Genomic DNA, 18,679 nt, shown 5'->3' with positions numbered 1-18,679 from the left:
ACAATTTATTGAAGTATAGATATCAGATGTGTTTAGATTTCTAGCTAAAATATGAAGATGAATATAAAAGTGAAGCTGTGAGCACTGTTAAAATTTTTGATGATGCTTGGCTGTCCAAAGCCATTTGCAAAGTAGCCAACTGGATCTAACATATACAACTAATAGGGTTCTCTCTAATTACAAATTTGAATTTGTTTTCAGTGTTTTCGTCTTTAAAAAAAACCCCAGAAAAATATGAAAAATCATTGTGTGTTCATAGACTATGGCTGCAGACGACTCGCATATAATAGCCAAAAACTCATAGATATAAATGAGGGAAGAGAACAGTGGGTAAATTTATAAATGATGAAGTATCTGCATAATTACAAGAGAGGAGCATTTTTTAATTAAATTGTAATTATTAAAAAGCTACAGCATAGTAATAACTTCCAGACTGTTTTAAGTAGTTTTAATAGATGCAAAACTTTGACTGGTCTTTTAAACACGATGCTTCTAGAATATGAAAGGTATCAGGATCCAGTAACCACTAGACAGGATGCATGTTGCTTCTTTTTTGGTGAACATGAAAACAAAGGTGCCTTGTAGTTGAAGGAATTGTACACAAACTGTTTAGGTAGTGCTTTGTTAAATGTTAAATGCGTCCTTGCAGAAATGACATGAGTTTCCTAGTATATAATGCTTTCCAATATTATGTGTATTAGAGACTTATCTTTAACATTTTTGAAATCCAAAAATAGCTGTTTTCAGGGATTGTCACCACTTGTGGTGATACGTTACCACCTATTTTTTTCAAGGAGTACAAGCCTATATAATCACCTGGATAGTTGGCTTCCTATCAGTGTCAGGAGCAGTCTGAGGTCCCTCATCTTATGTTTATTGTGCTGTTAACCACTTAATTGCACCCAAGGAGGTCCATAAAGTCTAAGGCACTTCTGGATCTGGATGGATAAAAGATACTTCATAAATGTCAAGTGTTTATTCAAGAAGTAATTGATTATATTCTTTTTCAATGTGCAAGCGTGCGTCAGAATGGGCCTATAACATGGCAAAAAGGAAATTTTGAGTCAGGTTTGTCCCCTGCCCAAGTTTTTTAAATCATCCACTTGAAAAAACCCTGTGTCCATGATGTAATGTAATCTCAGAGATTTATTCTGATACCTTCTAAAGTAACACTCAGCTTGAAATGTGCTAGAAGAATTATAGGGGTAGTTTCAGACACAATACGTAGTCCATAATAGGGAACTAACTTTTGCAGTTTAACATTTTACATTTTCATAAAGAAGCTGTATATTATTAATAGCTTAGTCCAGATTTTTAAGAGCATCACTGGGCTTAAGCCCTTTCAAAAATCCCACTAAGCATTTTTCTTTATTATTATGTGCCTATATACCTTTGGAAAATCTGATTCTACTTTATGCATTTGGCCATACTTTACAAGCAAATGAAAAGGAAAAAAGAACCTGGTTTTCCCCAGTTTTTCAGTAAATGTTATTTATAGAAAATAACAATAGAGGGGTAAATTCCATCAGGAAGCCTCATGCTTGCTGGTGTCTTGCTTAGTCCTTGCCACCTGCTCAAATGAGCCTTGTTTGACACAATCTTGAAGTTTTTTTTCAGTCACTCTTGATTGCAGTGATTATGAATAACTAGATTTAGAAGGGGAGAAAGTCACAAGTCATTAAGTTATGCCCAATACAGAAAACCACTGAAATTAAGCAAGGCTATAATGGTGTTTTCAGATTCTTTGGGAGTCCCATAGGCCAGATGGTTTAGCCCCGTGCAGCCGGACATGGAGTAGAGCCAGCGTACAGGGTTATTTGCTGGTAGTATCTGGCGCACAAGGTTACCTCTGTGGACTAATCCCATGCTGGTCAGGCCCCTGCTCTGACCCCCCATATGGGAATCAGCCTTTGAACCAGCCCTGCACAACTTACCCAGCCCACAGGGCCAAATGAATTAACCCACCACTGGTGTGTAGTTTTTTGTACAAACTTTACTCCAAAAAATGTTTTCTAGAATCGAATCTGGTAGAGTTATGCACCAGGTGCAACTTGTAGCCATTTGCAGCACAGCTGTATTTCAGTTTCACTTGCATATAGAGTATTTCTTAGGGGAAAAAAGCAGTATGGCTATGTTGTCTTGTTTTTTGACTATACTTTGTTCAGGGGCTAATTCCTGAAGAGAATTTTGTTAAGCAGTGTTCTTAAAGGTGGCCAGCTATGCTGTAGTGGAATTATTGGAGATGATGGTAAGAGAAGCCTGTGGAGCAGGATAAAGCTATTAAGAAAATAAATAAAGAAAAGAAATATCAAGGAAAAATGCAAAAAAAAATTGCTGTTGAATTGTTCTGTATTGATCATAAATGAGATAAATATTATCTTATTCTCTGAGAGCTGAACAGAGACCATGGTATTGAGTCTGTCAGGAGTTTGGGCAGTATTTCTTAGATTCATGCACTGTTGAACCAGACCCTGTGGTATATTTTAACAAACCCAAGTACCCTCATCCTGAAAATGATGGGAACCAAAGAGAAAAAGGGGGTTTGAGTGTAAGTACAGGCATACCTCGTTTTATTGCGCTTCACTTTATTGCGCTTCGCAGATATTGCGTTTTTTACAAATTGAAGGTTTGTGGCAACCTTCATTGTTGTCTTATTTTAAGAAATTGCCACAGCCACCCCAACCTTCAGCAACCACCACCCTGATCAGTCAGCAGCCATCAACATCGAGGCAAGACCCTCCACCAGCAAAAAGATTACGACTCGCTGAAGGCTCAGATGATGGTTAGCATTTTTTAGCAATAAAGTATTTTTTAATTAAGGTATGTACATTGTTTTTTTAGACATAATGCTATTGCACACTTAATAGACTACAGTATAGTGTAAACATAACTTTTATATGCACTGAGAAACCAAAAAATTCGTGAGACTTGCTTTATTGCAATATTTGCTTTATTGCGGTGGTCTGGAACAGAACCCGCAATATCTCCGAGGTATGCCTGTATAGGTTAATTGAGGAGACTGTTGGATGATCTGAACTGCTACAGCCAACTTGATAGAACAACACCTGAATATTTTGCATATGCTTTTACTGTAATAAATTATTTTAAAGTACTTTTGTTTAAAATGTATAAGTTAGATGTACCTATTACAATACAGCAAATATGCTGAAGAGAAGTGTTGGCTTAGGATAGTGTCTGTAGGTCTTGGGTTTTACACCTCATAGAAACATTGTAATATTTGCAATCCTCTTTTCTAATCCTGATTTATTGTAGCTTTTTTAAAAGAATTGACAGCTTGACCAAGTTCTTATTTTCATTTGTCTGTTAAAATGTTAGAACTTCATAATGACTTTTCCAAGTGATTATTGCTCAAATCCAATCTGAGGTGATGAAATACTAGTACTAAATTTAAAAAATTTATAAATTAGAACTCAGGTTATATGGTAGCAAAGAATTCCAAAAGGGCTCTGTATGTATAGAAGTGGCTAGTGCCTGTAAAAGATATGTAATAGTGCTAAGACCCATGACATAATTGTAAAAGTGTGCGAGTATTGGTCAGAGTTCTTTGGTCAAGTTTGATACCACTGGTATAGATGGTGTGAAGTGGGCATAAAGGTTTTTTAGCAAGGAAAAATGAAATTCTAAGGACAATCTAATTGTTTCCACATGCCTCTGAAGGCTGGGTGATGGAGGATTAATTTCCAGTGCAAAACTTTCCCAGGCTTTGAATGTAGCTGCTAATAATCAGGAGATTGCTCTCATCTCTTTAGGGAAAGGGAAGACATATCCGCGCAAGTCTAAACCACAGAAGAAGCGGGAAGAAAAAGAAAGAAGAGGAAAAGGAAAACAGCAGGAAGATGAACTGAAGGATTCTTTGGCAGATGATGACAGTTCTTCAACTACTACAGAAACCTCCAACCCAGACACAGAACCTCTCCTGAAGGAGGTACAGAACTGCTAGACAGGGGTTCTTATCTGTTCATAAGCCACCCAGGTAGAAAGCATAGCACTGAGTTTTAAAAGACATTCATTTGTAGAGTGAGCAGGTTTTTATACTGTAGTTTCTGCCAAATCAGTTTGTTAATAAGCAACCTGTTCCAAATTTCTCCTTCGCTTCCAGATTCCTCCTTCCTTGGTGAGGGAAAGTAGAGCATGCTTGTCACTTCAGTTTATTTCAAGTTAGGTAATCAATTTGAGCATCTCAACTTCTTGCATCATGCTCAGGTGGCCATGATGATAGTTCTCTCTCAAGATGTGCACTCTGAAACCAAACTAAATTTAATTGAAGGGGTGGGGGGACCCAAACTGGGCATGTTTTTAATTTGCTGGCTTTTGGGGGGGGGGTTGTAGCTAGATTTTTACTGTTTTACAAACAGTAGTTTCAATGTGTGTTTAAAATACTTAGGCTTGCATTTGATCTGTTTTGCTTTTCCAGATAGTTATTTTGTATTAAAGGGTCAATGTAATAATACCATATTTATAAAGCACATAGATGCTATATAAGAATAAAAGAAATAACTTAAATGACAAAATAGCAAGAACTTTTGCTTTGCTTAAAAGTAAAGAAATCTCTTCCTTCAGCTACAATATCCTTGTCCATTTTAAATAATCTATCAAATCTATTTAGTCTCATTCCACAACTAGTTGTCATTCAAGGTATAAATGAGCCTGAAGTTGTAGGTATCCTAATGCTTATAGAGTGGCCCTTGAAACATTGATTGAAGCACATTAGTATAGTGCTTTGCTGCTGTTGCCCATTCTGTACTGGGTTTGTGGATAAGCAGACTGAAATCTCTAGAGAAGTGAAGTGTAAGAACCTTTGATAGGCATTACATTCACTCTAGGGTTTGAAGGAGGTGAGCGTTATTGAATAAGTAGAAGTATTTTCCACAATGCAAGTTGCTCATAGTTGCTAATAGCATTTCCTCCTTGTTGCTGCTTTTATGAGGCATAGCTTAATTGAAATGGAATTCTTTATTTACCATTTTAGTAATGTTATGCTACTTCTGTTGCCTTTTGTAGGAACCAGAAAAGCTGAAGGGAAAACAAGCCATGCCAGAAAAACATGAAAGTGAAATAGTCCCAGTAAAACAGAAAAGCAAAAAGCTAGCAAATATCAAAAAGGAAATCCCTGCAGATGTGAAACCAAGGTTAGTATATCAAGGGTTTCCTCACTGAGAAAGCATCATGCTTAAAGGGGAGGTGTGAAGAAAATAGGACCGCCTATGTTCATGTTTTGGGGCAGTTAATTGGGTCAGGAAAGCCCATCTCCAACAACAGCAACTAAGTTTGACTGTCTTCCTAATGCTGGGGAATTATTACAGCTTTGTAAACATAAGAAATTAAGGAATTTAACAAGAACATAGTGCATTGAGATGAGAACTAGATCTCAAACAGCAAGCCAGCCTAGATTACACACAGGTTTTTTTATTACATCCTTATCTTTTAATCTATTTGAAGCTTACTACTTCATCAAAAGCTTCTGACAGCTACACAACAAGCTACACTTTTAACAGAGGCAGTTGATATCAGATGCCCTTAACTATTATGGCTTCATAATTTTCCTTTTCTGTGTGTATATAATTTATGGGTTAGGTTCTCAGATCTGTGGCCTGAAAAGCCACTCCCTCTTCTCTGCCATGGTGCTTATTTGCCTCTGCATAACCTGTGCTGTCAGAGAGGCTTAGTCTTGCTACACTCAGTTCATGTTAACTGGGGAGCCTTATAATTCTTGATGCCACACCTGTTAATTACACAGGACTGGAATGCACCTTGTGTTCATCCAGGTGCTGTAGCAAATGAGTCCTAGACCAGGTGAAATCTATACTGTGTAGGCCATTGGAGTGGGTGATAGCAGTGATACAAATGCCTGAGCTAAGAGAATAGAAAAAAGGCAGAAGAGGGATACTTACTGCCTACCTGCCTGTTGTCTTCAGATAGCATTTTATAGTCATCCTAAAGAGCTAGTGTGAAAATCAGTTGGTTCTTGAAGGAAACATAGTTTGTTGAGGCCATTATAGATGAGGGACAATAAGGCAAAGGGGTATGGAGAGAGAGGGAAGTGATAGTCTATAAGAGGATTTGTGGGTGTGTGGGGTGTAATAGTTTGTAGGAAGAGGATAATGGCAGAGGTGTAGACAAAGGCAATTAGGGAGATGCGGGGGGAAGAGAAGTTTGAAGCCTCTATTTTTTTTAGGTCAACACAGATTCATGGTCAAGAGGAAACTTAGGGTTTGGTTGCAAGCACAGATGACCAGATTGTAAGGTAGACCTATGAACTTAAGAGTGTCAGCTGCTTCATGGCAATTGTCAGTACGGGCACACACCCCACTTCTGTTGAGGAATAAGCTACCTCACCCTTCCCATGGGGTAAGAGCATTCACACTGGCTGTTGCTGCAGAATTGTGTAAATTCACCACCATTGTTTCATTGGAAGTAAACCTAGAAAGAGATAATCTTGACAACTGCAGGCAGGGTAGACTAAAGGCAAAGAAATCATGAATGAGGCAAGTCATAGGAAATCAGGCCTATATAAACCCACATGGCATATATGAAGAACACTTTAAGCACCAGGAAAGAGTAAATCTGTTTTTGCTTTCATTTAGTTCTTTGGATTTGCCATATACTCCCCCTCTGGAAAACAAACAGCGCAAAACTTTTTCATCCAAGATGTCTACACAACACATGTTGACAAATGGGTGCAAACCTAGAAACCTCCAGAAAACAAGAGGTACAGCAGCAGTTCTTATCATACATTTTGGGGTAAATAACTGTGTTTTGGTTATCAAGAATTCTTCTGAATCATCTTTCAGGTTTTTGAGTTCTGACTCCTAGTCCTGTTTACAAGGGAAAAGAGCTGCTTACCTAACTGGCCATGGCTGGCCTTCTGTTTGTTTTTTTTTATGTAGGTCCAAACAATAAGTTAATGGACAACAGGCCATCTGCATTAGCAAAATTTCTCCCAGGTGGTTCTGGACAGGAGCTGGGCAACACCAGCAGCTCAGAAGGGGAAAAAGATTCTCCACCACCAGAGTGGGACTCGGTGCCACTTCACAAAGCAGACAGCTGTAAGTACAGTTACTCTGCAGCAAGAGATTTACTGTTGTACAGAATAAGGAGGGGTGATCGTAGCTTTCTTATGCAGAACGTTCCCATCCTCTTTCCCTCATAGAATTCTGTTCCCATTTTCTTTTCTGTAGTGACCTCCACATGGATAACCTCCAGTGCAAGTGTAGAGGCCAAAAATTGAGGGGCCTTCAGTAATCCTTGAAATTCAGCAAAAGTTGAGAATTAGAGGCAGTGGGGAGAATAAGACAGCCTGCTGTCCAAAAAGAAAATACAACAGGTTTTCGAAATACAGGCTCCATTTCATCAAGCAAGTTGCAGCTAGGATTAAAACTAACCATCTGAGATGTCCTAGAGAAGCAACACTTAGGCCTCTGGTGCACACGCCTGTCTGGTGTGATTAATGTAATTGCACCAGTAATAGCAACATGCTGTATGTTAGTCAGATTTATTATGCCATTAATTGGCCAACCAGCCACAAAGATATTCTTCAACATGCATAATATCTTTATGGCTGGTTTATATGGCACCATAAATTGAAAATGTGGCATGTTCCGATATCATCCCAATGTGGACAGTCAGCTGCCTGTCAGCATCAAGACCTGGGCAGCCCCAGGCCTGGAACCTGGCTGGGACCAATTATGACAATCAGCTGATTGTTTATATCAGGACACAGGGTTTTTGGGACCTGCCACTTTAAAGAGCCATGCCCTACAGCCCCTGGCCTTTAAGGCTTTTTGAGGTACCAGGTCCTGGTGAGCCTCAGGGCACAAAGCCTTGCAAGTGCAGGTGTCCCTCTGTGATGGCAGATGTATAGGTGGGGTTTCAGGAGTTTTTATGTCCCATTCGCAGAATTGCGTCATGTGCTGCGCACATCTGGCATGGCAGGCTACGCAATTCAGGAAGAAGGCATAAAATTCCTGAGACTCTATTTGTAAAGCTTCCTTAACATCTGCCAGCAGCCTCGGACAATCTCACGTAGTCAGAGAGCTCCTGGGATGGAAGCGCTTATGACTGGTAGGCATTTTCATTGCAGCCAGAGATAGCAGTAAATACCTGAAGTCCTATCATGCTCAGCTCTGTACAAATGGAACTAAAACCACTCGTGTCCATATAACTTCTTAACAAGTCTGTAGAAGCTTGTTCCACTTCTTTCCATGCAAATCAGTTTGACCCAAGTCTTTTGTGGAAGCTATATTCCAAACAGGTTACAGGTCTGAATAATGAGAGGACAAAACCCAGGACAGCCTTCTCCCTAACCTGAAAACACCTCCTGTCCCTCAGTCTTGCAGTCAGGTTCTGAAGACTCACTTCAAGTAAGGGGGTGTGTGGTAGACCACACAACTACAATATCTGACTTTGTACCAGAAGTAGAGGGGTGGAAACCAGAATGCAGAACTCCTGCTAACCCCTGTGAAGACAGATTGCTTTGGGTGTAAAAATATATGCTACTATCAGTGTGGCGCAACTGTGAGAAATGTTACTCATGTAAAAAGCTTATGCTGGCCTTACGTTTTGTCTTCCGTTCCTTAGTGGTTTTTACAAAACATAAGATGAATGAGGAACGAGTATAAAGTATTTATACTGCTTGGTGTGAGCAGATAGATAGCAGATTAGTGTGTATTTCTCCCACAAAAAGGGTCCAGAATAGTTGAGGTGAGAGTAGTTTAAAGGCATAGATTGTGATTTCAGCAGAGGTGGGACCAAAGGCAGTGGAGGCAGAGACAACCAAGCATAAGGTGTGTGAGAGAATCAGAGTTTGGTGACAATTGGCAAAGCCAAAGCTATGGGAAGTGGAACCTAATAAAACAGGAGAACTGAATCAGGATTGAGCCTTCATGTGAAGATGCCCTGTTTTTCTAACCATGTGATGTGTTTCATTTCCTTTCCTGATTTGCTTGATAAATTCACTAATTGCAGTCATTCCTCCAGTTCACTGTCCTAGAAAGATACATCCAGACAGTCCCATTCAGTGTCTGTCCGTACTGCAGTTAATTTAAATGCTACATCTTGATAGTCTTCACATGCTGCAGTGTATGTTAGTTTTTCTACTGATGACTCAAATCCTCTCCCATCTGATTAAATCTGGTTGTCAGGCCTAGCTTCCTATTCCTGTGTTTTCTTTCTGCATATATTATGGACAAGGAATAGATTTTTTAAAAATAAGGTTACTAAGCAGAGCTCTGACCTAGAACTGGGAGGAGGATTAACTTATGTCAATTATTGGGAAAATGTATTTTTCAAAGTAAAGGGCCATTATATTTTTCAAAGAAACAGGTTTATCTTGTGATCCTAACAAACACATCTTTGTCACCTGATGGTAAGTCAGAGGCTGGGTGCATTTCATAGTTTTAAGACAGCGAGGAATTCTCTATTAGTAGAGGTGGCTTTTGCAAAAGGTCTGTCACTGGTACAAGTCCAAGACAGGCCTCTCAGGCAATGTTCTGTAAAGGTCTATGGGTTGATACTAATATCCATTTAATTCTCCATTTTTCTTTCTCTAAGAATTTGAGCTGGAAATTTAATAGTGTTTTTCTTCCTTGCTTTAAAAAAAAAAAGAAGCAGCAGCTTATGTGGTGAAGCAAACACTAATAAAATATGATGGCTTTGCTTGGTTTCTCAGCTGCAGATAACCTTTATAAACTGTCGCTCCAAACCCTCAATGCGGATGCTTTCTTGAAACAACGACAGACCTCACCAACTCCTGCCTCTCCATCACCACCCCCTGCATCTTTAACTTTCGTTCCACGAGGCACTTACAGTAGCATTGTGAACAACAGTTGTAGCCAGTAAGTTGAAATTTATGCAGACTAAAAAGTTGCTTATGTGCAGTACATAAAAACAAGCAGGAGGTGGAAGTTCTGTCTGGTTATATTATCCATCCTCTTGCCAGCAGTATTTTTCCTTTTTTTGCCCTGTGCTGTAGAAATGATTTTAGTTGCCCATTCAAATTGCCCAGAATTTGTTTGTGCACATATCAAGCTTTAGTTGTGCATTTCAGTGGGATTTCTAATCTTTGCTTCTTCAGTGACACATTGGACAAACATGGTTTAATTTATAGGACTCAGCAGGAGGTTGAAATGCTGCCACAGACACTCCTGTATCCAGGGTTTTATTGCTACTGTTTTTAGGGAGTCAGAATAGACCTACTAACTGAACTCCTAGTGTGTGGATGTTTTCCTATTTAAATAGGGCTGTGAAGCATATTGGCTCATTGTCAGGAGGCACATAACAGCCACTTCTCCCATTGAGAGTCTTCCAGTCAAAGCTTTAGTAATCCAAAACATAAGGAAGGATTGGAATTAGCAGAACTGTAAACCATCCAGGTGACTTTGTGAAGAAATCCAATAATGTCCTCTCGCTACAGAAGGTGTCAGTGTTCTTAAGCTTTCAACCGCATCTCCTTTCTGTAGTAATCTATTATTTACCTTTCACTATTATCCATTTATAGCCTTATATAAATACTAGGTTCTTCTCATTTTAATAATTACCCAGTTTCTTTATCAAATTGATCAGGTATACAGGGTACAATATAATTACAAAGACAGCCGTGTTTTTAAAACTTCCAAATGTGTGCATTTACAGATCAATGTTGCTTTAAAGGTATCGTACTGAGCAAACCTTGACCAAGTCGTTTATGCTGTGCACGTACCAGAAACATGTCTCATAACTGCACAGTACTTTGCATGGCCTATCCTGAGCTCTTTAATGTGGAGAGAGCTGAGGCTGATGCCAGAATTCCTAAAAACCTTCACTAGAAGTTGTTTAGAAAAGTCCAGTAATATATTTCAGCTATCTGCTGGTCAGATATCAGTAATTACACACAACATATTTAATCCCATCTACTATATATAGAAAAGACTGAACTGAATCTAATGAATGCTGCCATTCTGTTGTAGGTTCTGTGAAATATATGCAGGAACCAATAAACAGAAGCCAGCATGATTTTTGAGTTTTCCTATTAAGCTGAATTTCCACACCGTATTGATTGTCATAGCAATGTACTCCTCCAAACCTGATTGCCTTTTCCTATTGCTTCTTAGTAGTGTAAGCACTATTCCTCTTGAGCATCTTGTGCAATGAAGTGTGGCACGTCCCTACCGTGGAGAAGCCAACTGCCCTAAAGCACAGGTGTCAAACTCATCTAAGTCCCACCTCCGTATGCTGGATCCAGCACCCACAGCACCTGCTCTGGGACCTGTGCTGCATGCACCCCCTGTTCCAGCTGGTCCAGGATGGTTGCTGCATGCATCACGTACTCCACCCAGTCCAGGACCTCACTGCATATGGTGCCCTTTCTGGCTGGTCAAAGATGTGTGCCACACATGGTGCCTGCCCCAGCCAGGCCAGGATACACATGTATGTGTCTCACGCCAGAGCAGGGCCATTCCAGACAGAAGGGGTGGGTGCTGTGTGCAGTGCAGATCCTACACCTACTAGAATAGGGTCTGTGTGCAGCCTCAAAACGGCCAGAGCAGGGCTGTATGCAGCATGCATGCCACACAAGTTGGAATGGGCACTGTGTGCATCCCAGGGCCCTGCACACAAGGCTGATCTAGCATTCACCATGTGGGCCAACTGTGAGACCAAGGGGCAGTGTTGGGGGCAGGATAGGGGGGCTCAGCAAGCCAGATCAGACCCGTGAGTCGTATCTTTGACACCCCTGCCCTGAAGAATAAAAATTAGGCTTTTACTACTTGGGCAGGGTTAATCATCTTTAATGAGTCTAATACATATGCTCTGAAAGTCATTTGTTGTCCTTTGCTCCATATACAAGGTCAAATGTGTTTGCCTGGAACTAATTCCTGTGTACGTTCTCTCCATTTTGTTTGTTATATGGACTTCCCTGTTGATCTCTGTACAACATGATGTTATACTTGCTGCTTTTGCTCTGCTCAAAAATGTTTTAAAAATCCAGTAGCTAAATTTAGAGTCTGTCACTACTGCTCTGGCCAGAGTCTAAGGGCATGGACAGACCTACACTTGGAGCAGCTTCAACAGAGGAGGGGGGAGCTTCTGTTCCAGGCAGCTGAAGGTTAGAGTTGGTGCAGCTTGCCTCCCTTGTCACTGCAGGCTTATGAACACATAACTATTAGAGCGTCTCCTCCCATTTTGAAACTGGTCCATCTATATGCGTCTCAATGCCCTAAAAAGCAAGTCTTCACTGAAATCCCTGTTGTGGCTGCAGTTGTCATAGACCTACCCAAGCTGTCTTAACCTTCCTGGCTTTGGTACCAGTAGCAGACTGCTCATAGCATTACAGAACTCCACCTGGGCTATAAAATTTGCTCAAGAAACCAAGTGAATGTTTGAGTAGGTGAATAGCCTGTTCTCCCATGACTGGAGTGTGACCAGTATTGCTTACAAATCTACACATATGTATTTGGAAAAGAGCTAATGAGAAGAGGGCCGTAGCTTTCTGCAAATGGTTGCCTGGTACGTGTGTAGGGAGACACTTCCTGCTGGAACCACTGACCCCAGAACATTTAACTACAAAAAGTTTATCCCAACACTGCTAGCAGCCTAAGACCCATGCCGGGTGATCTGTAATAACCACCTGTGTGCACAGAGAATAAAAACTATAAGTAACTTTCCTCCTGTCTTTGTACCCCACCCTTAATTTAGCTCATCCCCTCTGGAGGTCCTTACCACTCCCAACCTCTGCTTTTATTTCCGGAAAGATTCTTTGAAATTAAAAAAGAAAAGAAAATTAAGCGCGCCTCCTTTCAAAGCTCAGAAGTGCTGCTACTAGGAGCTATCACGTTTGTGATTGTTTAGTAATAAAAATGAGCTTGACTAAGTGGAGCAGTTGTTGACATCGGGTTGTTTTAGCCACAGTTTTAAACTGTGAGTTAAGGCATTGGAAGTATACTGTACGGTATTGTGGGCTAAAATGTCAATAAGCTGCTTTTGTATCACATCATATCCAGTTAAATACTACTTTTAATAGCTGCTTTTTTTATTAACGCACTGAATCTCAAAGTCCCATTTTGTTAACTTATTTTTAGTGAAACAAAGAGCAAACAGCCAAATGGTACCAAACACAAGCTGGCAAAGACGGCCTCTCTCCCTGGCAGGAACGGAAACCCCACCTTTGCCGCTGTAGCTGCAGGTTATGACAAGAGCCCAGGTAATTAAATCAATTTGGAGTACCAGTTACTGCTGAATAGCAGTGAATGCTGTTCTTGCTTTGTTTTGTTTGCCTTATTCAATTTGAATGTATTGTTGCAGGTGGTAGTGGATTAGCAAAGGTTTCACCAAACAAAGCAGATGTTTCTGGCAATATCAGCATTTCCCACGTACCTGTTGACAGCGATGGCTCTGACAGGTAACTAAAGTCTCCCTTTTGAAACCCCAACCCTTGCAGGAAGCCAGTGGAGCCTTTTTCTTCTTAGTTGGAGGCATTCATTCTAGTTCCAAGAGGTAGTGTTTTTTTTAATTTTCTGACATGAATATCTCAAAATGACCCAAGTAAGGGCATCATTAGAACAAAACTGAGACCTGTTTAACTGATTGGCAAGTTGGGGTAGGCATCCTTATCACACATGGTCTTTTGTTCTTTCTCCATCTCTACCTTTCCCCTTTTCCAAACAACCATTTGCTTTTCTTGGTATCTTGAGTAGTGAACGCCAGGTTCACCTGATACAGTCTACAGGTGGACCATTCAGTTCAGGAGCAAAGGGCAACACACTCTCTCCCCTAATTTGAGGTTGAGTTCAGGAATTAAGGGCAAAAGCAGGGTATAGCCACATGAAGTGATACTTCCAGTAGTGGAAATAAATATCTGCATCAATGTAACGGTAGAAAGAGTGGGTAAGAGGGAAAAATGAGTCCTGAGGACACAGTGTCCTTTTTTGCCTCTGATGTCTAAAAACTGCTTGTTCTGGAAATAGATGTCAGCTTTTGGAGGTTCTACTGTTTTGAGCTAGATTCTATTTTATGCCATTTATTCATTGATCCCAATTAACCCATCTGCTTTTCAATAAATTAATTCAGTAACTACAACCTGAGTACTTGGTTCATTAAGAAACCACTCATGATTTTGACCAGGGCTGTCCAACTTGTGACAAGTTAACTTGCAGCCCCTATGCTACCGGTCTTGGGGCTGCTACCCCCCATCTCCTCCTGCTGCTGCTGTTGGTGGGTTTCTGGGCATCCCATCTCCTCCCCCAGCTTCTGCTTCCTGCCCTTGCCCCAGGGACAGGGCAGGACAGGACAGCATAGCCTTGGAAGCCTAAAGTCTGGCAGAGATGGGAGGTGTAGCAGCACAGTAGGGAAGTCTACCCAGTGAGTGGCCTTCATGGTGTGTGGCCCCAGTGGCTCAGAATTTGTACGACGCTGATTTAGACCTTAAATTTCATCTACCTGGGCTGCAATATGCTAGATTTTAACTTTAAACATGTAGGCCAAGGAGCTACTTTCAAAAATATACTTGTGAACATTGCATCGGTTATCAAATTAGCACTATTTACACTATACGTATCATAGTATTTAGGGTTGGAACGGACCTAAACAGATCATCAGGTAGGAACAGGTGCTGGGATCATATCACCCCAGCCAAATATCTGTCCAGCCTCCTCTTGAAGACCCCCAAGGTAGGAGAGAGCACCACCTCCCTTGGGAGCCCGTTCCAAAGCCTGGCAGCCCTAACTGTAAAGTAGTGTCTCCCACTGTCCAGCCTGAACCTTCTCTCTAACAATTTGTGGCCATTATTCCTAGTAACACCAGGTGGTGCCTGGGGGAACAAAGCCTCCCCCAGTTCCCGCTGGTCCCCTCTGGTGAGTTTGTAAATGGCCACCAGATCCCCTTTCAGCCTTCTCTTGTGGAGGCTGAATAGGTTCAGGCCCTTTAGCCTCAGATAATTCATCTCTAAGACTGAAGTGTACACACGGGAAAACAAAGCAAAAGGCTATTTGCAGGTCCTAGGTATGCATGCATGAATCACTAGACGAAATGAGTGATGCATTTAATTTCAGCTGAGGGAGATAATATCTAAATAAAATATTCAGAATACTGCATTAAAATATTTGGCTCCTTCAGTTATCTTTTTATGCTTATTATCCTAGTTCAACTTAAGCTTCCTTATATCTATTTATACCACAAGTTTGTATGCACAGCTAAGTTGTTATCATTAGTAATACTGATTCAGTGTTAACTCTTTGTATGTGTTTAGTTCTGGTTTCTGGAGTCCGATCAGCAACCCTAGCAGCCCTGACCTTACGCCCCTCAATTCATTCTCAGCATTTGGCCATTCTTTTAACATAACTGGAGGTGAGTTGTTTGAGTTTTAATGGCAAAGAAAATAATGGAGTGAGCAAATACTTCATCCCTTTCTGTATATTGGAAATATGTATAAAATTGAAGAATTATTTGTATAAGATTGTTAGAACCGTACCAGGCTAAGCTAATGTCAAATCCTTGGGGGAGCAGTTAGCAGGTTTGATATTACTTTGCATGCTGAAAGCATAGCTGCAATAATTTTGGCATCTGAAAGTCCTGACATGCCCAAAGAGAGATTCTTCTTTGTGGGCAACAGTTGTGCTGCTTCACTTTATTAGAAAGAACAAGTAGGGTAAGATAAAATCAGATTTCAAACTCAATAGGCTTTCTGATGTGAAACTTTGAGGTTTAAAATTAATGCTGTTGTGTCTTGTCATGCTGAATTGGCTTCTCCTGAGTGAGGTAACACCATGCTGCTTCAGTGATAGGAAATGTTGCATCTCAAAAAGCTGGTTATGGACTTGATTTAGAGATAACAGCAAAAGCACCAGGAGGGGAAGAACGATGTATAGTTTCTTCTCTAAAGGATCTATTCCAGTATTGCTGTTGTTATTCACCAAATAATGGCAAGAATGGAGGCTGTAGAGTAGATAAGACTTAATTAGGCATTTGCTTTGTCATATTGCCCAGCTCTTCATAGGAATGTAGAAGTTGCCACCCTGGGTCAGCCCTGGGTCTTAGTTACACTTTTATGTCATTAGAAGTTACCTGTGATCAAGATAAAAAAATAAATGGGTAGCAGTACCTGAGTGAGACCACTGTTTCAGCACCATAACCTGTTTTATCTCTGAAATTTATTAATTTGACCTGAAGAACTCTGATATGAACTTGTCACCATAATTGTGACCTAGGAATCCCAACTCCTGATGCAAATGGCCTCAATAATATGTAGTAGCAATCCTGTTAAATCATGAGCAATGTGTTTTGAATTTTTTCTAATGATAATCTTACTTCTAGTCATTTAAATTGCAGCTGTAATCAAAAAGCTTCCAGGGTTGCTGGACTCAGTTTTGCAGGGGCACATCTACATGTGTGTTAATGCGCATTAAATCTAGTAACTCCATTGTAAGGTACTAAGAAAATGAGCCTTAGCCTGTCTTACTGCGTGTTAAGAGCACAGGGCACTGTTACACATGGTATGGGATGCGGTGCTAGACGCTTTAACTAGTGAGCTGCACTAATTAAAAGCACCTATGCATCATGTGTATCAACACTGAAAAAAATGGCAGTGGGGCACTTTGAACTAAAGCTCATTGAATGTGTTTTATTTCAGAGCACCCTGCTGCCATTTTTTCAGCATGGGGATGCTGATACAAGTGATGGGGAAGGCTGCCAGAGCACATCAGTTCCCGTGCTCCAGCTATAGGAGCCCATGGTTTTTAAGTGATACTCAATGTGCATTAGCCTATTTTAATGCACATTAACTAAATAGCACTTTTTTTAGTGATGCTTTATTGCACATTAAAATAGGCTCGTGTGTATTAAAGCGCACGTGTAGATGCACTCACTGTCTCTTTCATGTTAGACAAATTCTGTTCTGTTGTAAAAGATTTCTCTCTGTGCCTGCATTATTACTCACTAGTCTTGTTTTTGTTTTTTTCCTCCTCAGAGGTTTTCAGCAAACTTAGGCTTCCCCAATCTGCTTATGGTCAGGATGTCCAGAGGAACTGGAATGAATTTCCCGCATCCATCTGGGACTCGCCAGCAGCTGATTCTATACCATCCTGGCCAACAAGTTCAGGTTCCCCAACTCACACAACTGCAGTAAGTAGACATAGGCAATATAACCGTTTAGCCTGCTCCAGTGTTTTGCCTCTAACTCCGGCAGTATCTAGAGCCTTTTAAAAATGAAACAGTTGGTGCTAAAAAGAGTAGGAGTGTTTACAATAGCACAACCAGAACAACTTTCTCATCCTTTCACTCCAGGATTTGCTTAAAGAAAAAAATAGTAACCAGATGATAGATTCCTCGTAATGTTTTATCCATCTAATTTTTGTCTCTTGCTAAAGGCAGCCTGCACAAGCAAACACCTTGTGTGCAGATTCTTGTCTGTATTAAGTGCAGTTTGCCTTATCTAAGAACAGCTTGGATGTGATGTGTACATTTTTATCACTACACTCACCATTGTAACTTAATTCAGCTGCTTGACACAGGAGAGACCAAAGGATTTTTTTATTCCATGCTTATTGCCAAGTTTTTGACCCCTATGGGCCAGATGAGTGGTACAGGGCTGGTCCAGGAGTTGGATGGAGCTATGTGCGCCAGGGTTGGGACCACCCCTCTTCCTTCTGTATGCCAGGATTGCGGCCTAGTGCTGCAAATAAGTGCCTGTCCTGCCTTACCTGCAGATGTCAAGTGGTTTAAACTAGGCCGAAAGAAACTAAACATTAAATGTTTGAATTTTGAATATCAAGGTTTAATCTGTTACTTTATTTTCCAAGATGGCTCTTTATTGTAGTCCTCAAATGCAGAATATATTGGTATGTCTGTCTAACTGCTGAACAAAAATGTATGCATTCATCTGCACATTAGCAGTCTCAGAAAGGTTGCAAGGGACAAAATTTGCCACTGAACATGTCTGAACTTGAGGAACTATTGGGGAATTGCCAGAGAGATAAATGAATAAGGGCTTCTCAAGGCAACATTGCAAAGATGAGCTTTGCCACTAATCCAACTTTCAAACCCACTCCTGCATCAAGTGGTGCACTGAGTTCAAGCTAGCTGAGCTGCTGGGGAGAGAGCAGAGAGTGAGAGTCCCGGATCAAATTACAATGGCTTATCAGTTGCTAATGCAAGAATGGTGCAGTTCACAACTGCTCTGTAATTTGAGCATTCATTAGCAATGCGTCCATCCTCACTTGAGCTAGTCTAATTTAAGGAAAGAAACTTGAGCTAACTGTTGTAGCGTGGTGTTTATGCAGCATTAATGTTTTGTGTTACAGTCAATACTTGGCAACTCCAGTAGCCTGTGGTCTACCACCACGCCGTTCAGCAGCTCCATCTGGTCAAGTAACCACAACAGCACCCTTCCATTCACCACCACTCCAGCAAATGCGTTGCCCAGTATAGAGTTCATGGGAAATGAAAACTCAGCCCCTCCTCCTCCACCTACTGCTGCCACTGTTGCAAATCCTGCTGAAGACATGGGACAGACCTACAATCCCTGGCGAATTTGGAGCCCCACTATTGGAAGAAGAAGCTCAGATCCTTGGTCTCACTATCCTCATGATAACTGAAATTAGCAAAACAAAGGGACTTCTATCATGATGATGATACAATATTGAATAGGCCAATTTTTGAAACATCATTTTCAGGCTGTTATTGCTTTTTTTTT

The 18,679-nt window shown here is 40.7% G+C and overlaps 1 protein-coding gene across 2 annotated transcripts in view; it reads left to right on the top strand.

The window, feature by feature from the left end:
- TMEM131 (transmembrane protein 131) overlaps window positions 1–18,672 on the top strand; it is a 168,627-nt gene extending 149,955 nt beyond the window's left edge. Inside the window, exons 32-41 of one of the 2 annotated variants that reach the window (XM_019524719.1) lie at window positions 3,771–3,946; window positions 5,023–5,150; window positions 6,606–6,730; window positions 6,909–7,067; window positions 9,689–9,854; window positions 13,074–13,195; window positions 13,297–13,393; window positions 15,239–15,336; window positions 16,955–17,109; window positions 18,288–18,672. In XM_019524719.1, coding sequence (XP_019380264.1) covers window positions 3,771–3,946; window positions 5,023–5,150; window positions 6,606–6,730; window positions 6,909–7,067; window positions 9,689–9,854; window positions 13,074–13,195; window positions 13,297–13,393; window positions 15,239–15,336; window positions 16,955–17,109; window positions 18,288–18,581 — 1,520 coding nt within the window. In that variant the 3' untranslated portion in view covers window positions 18,582–18,672. The remainder of the gene's footprint in view (window positions 1–3,770; window positions 3,947–5,022; window positions 5,151–6,605; window positions 6,731–6,908; window positions 7,068–9,688; window positions 9,855–13,073; window positions 13,196–13,296; window positions 13,394–15,238; window positions 15,337–16,954; window positions 17,110–18,287) is intronic. The other variant, XM_019524720.1, reaches the window with a different exon arrangement.
- Window positions 18,673–18,679: the final 7 nt, after the last annotated feature.

Source organism: Gavialis gangeticus, unplaced genomic scaffold (assembly GCF_001723915.1).
Source record: "Gavialis gangeticus isolate Ggan-Ray unplaced genomic scaffold, GavGan_comp1, whole genome shotgun sequence".
In the NCBI taxonomy this organism is placed as follows: domain Eukaryota; kingdom Metazoa; phylum Chordata; order Crocodylia; family Gavialidae; genus Gavialis; species Gavialis gangeticus.
The sequence above is the reverse complement of the archived record's forward strand: the minus strand, read 5'-3'. Positions and strand labels throughout refer to the sequence as shown.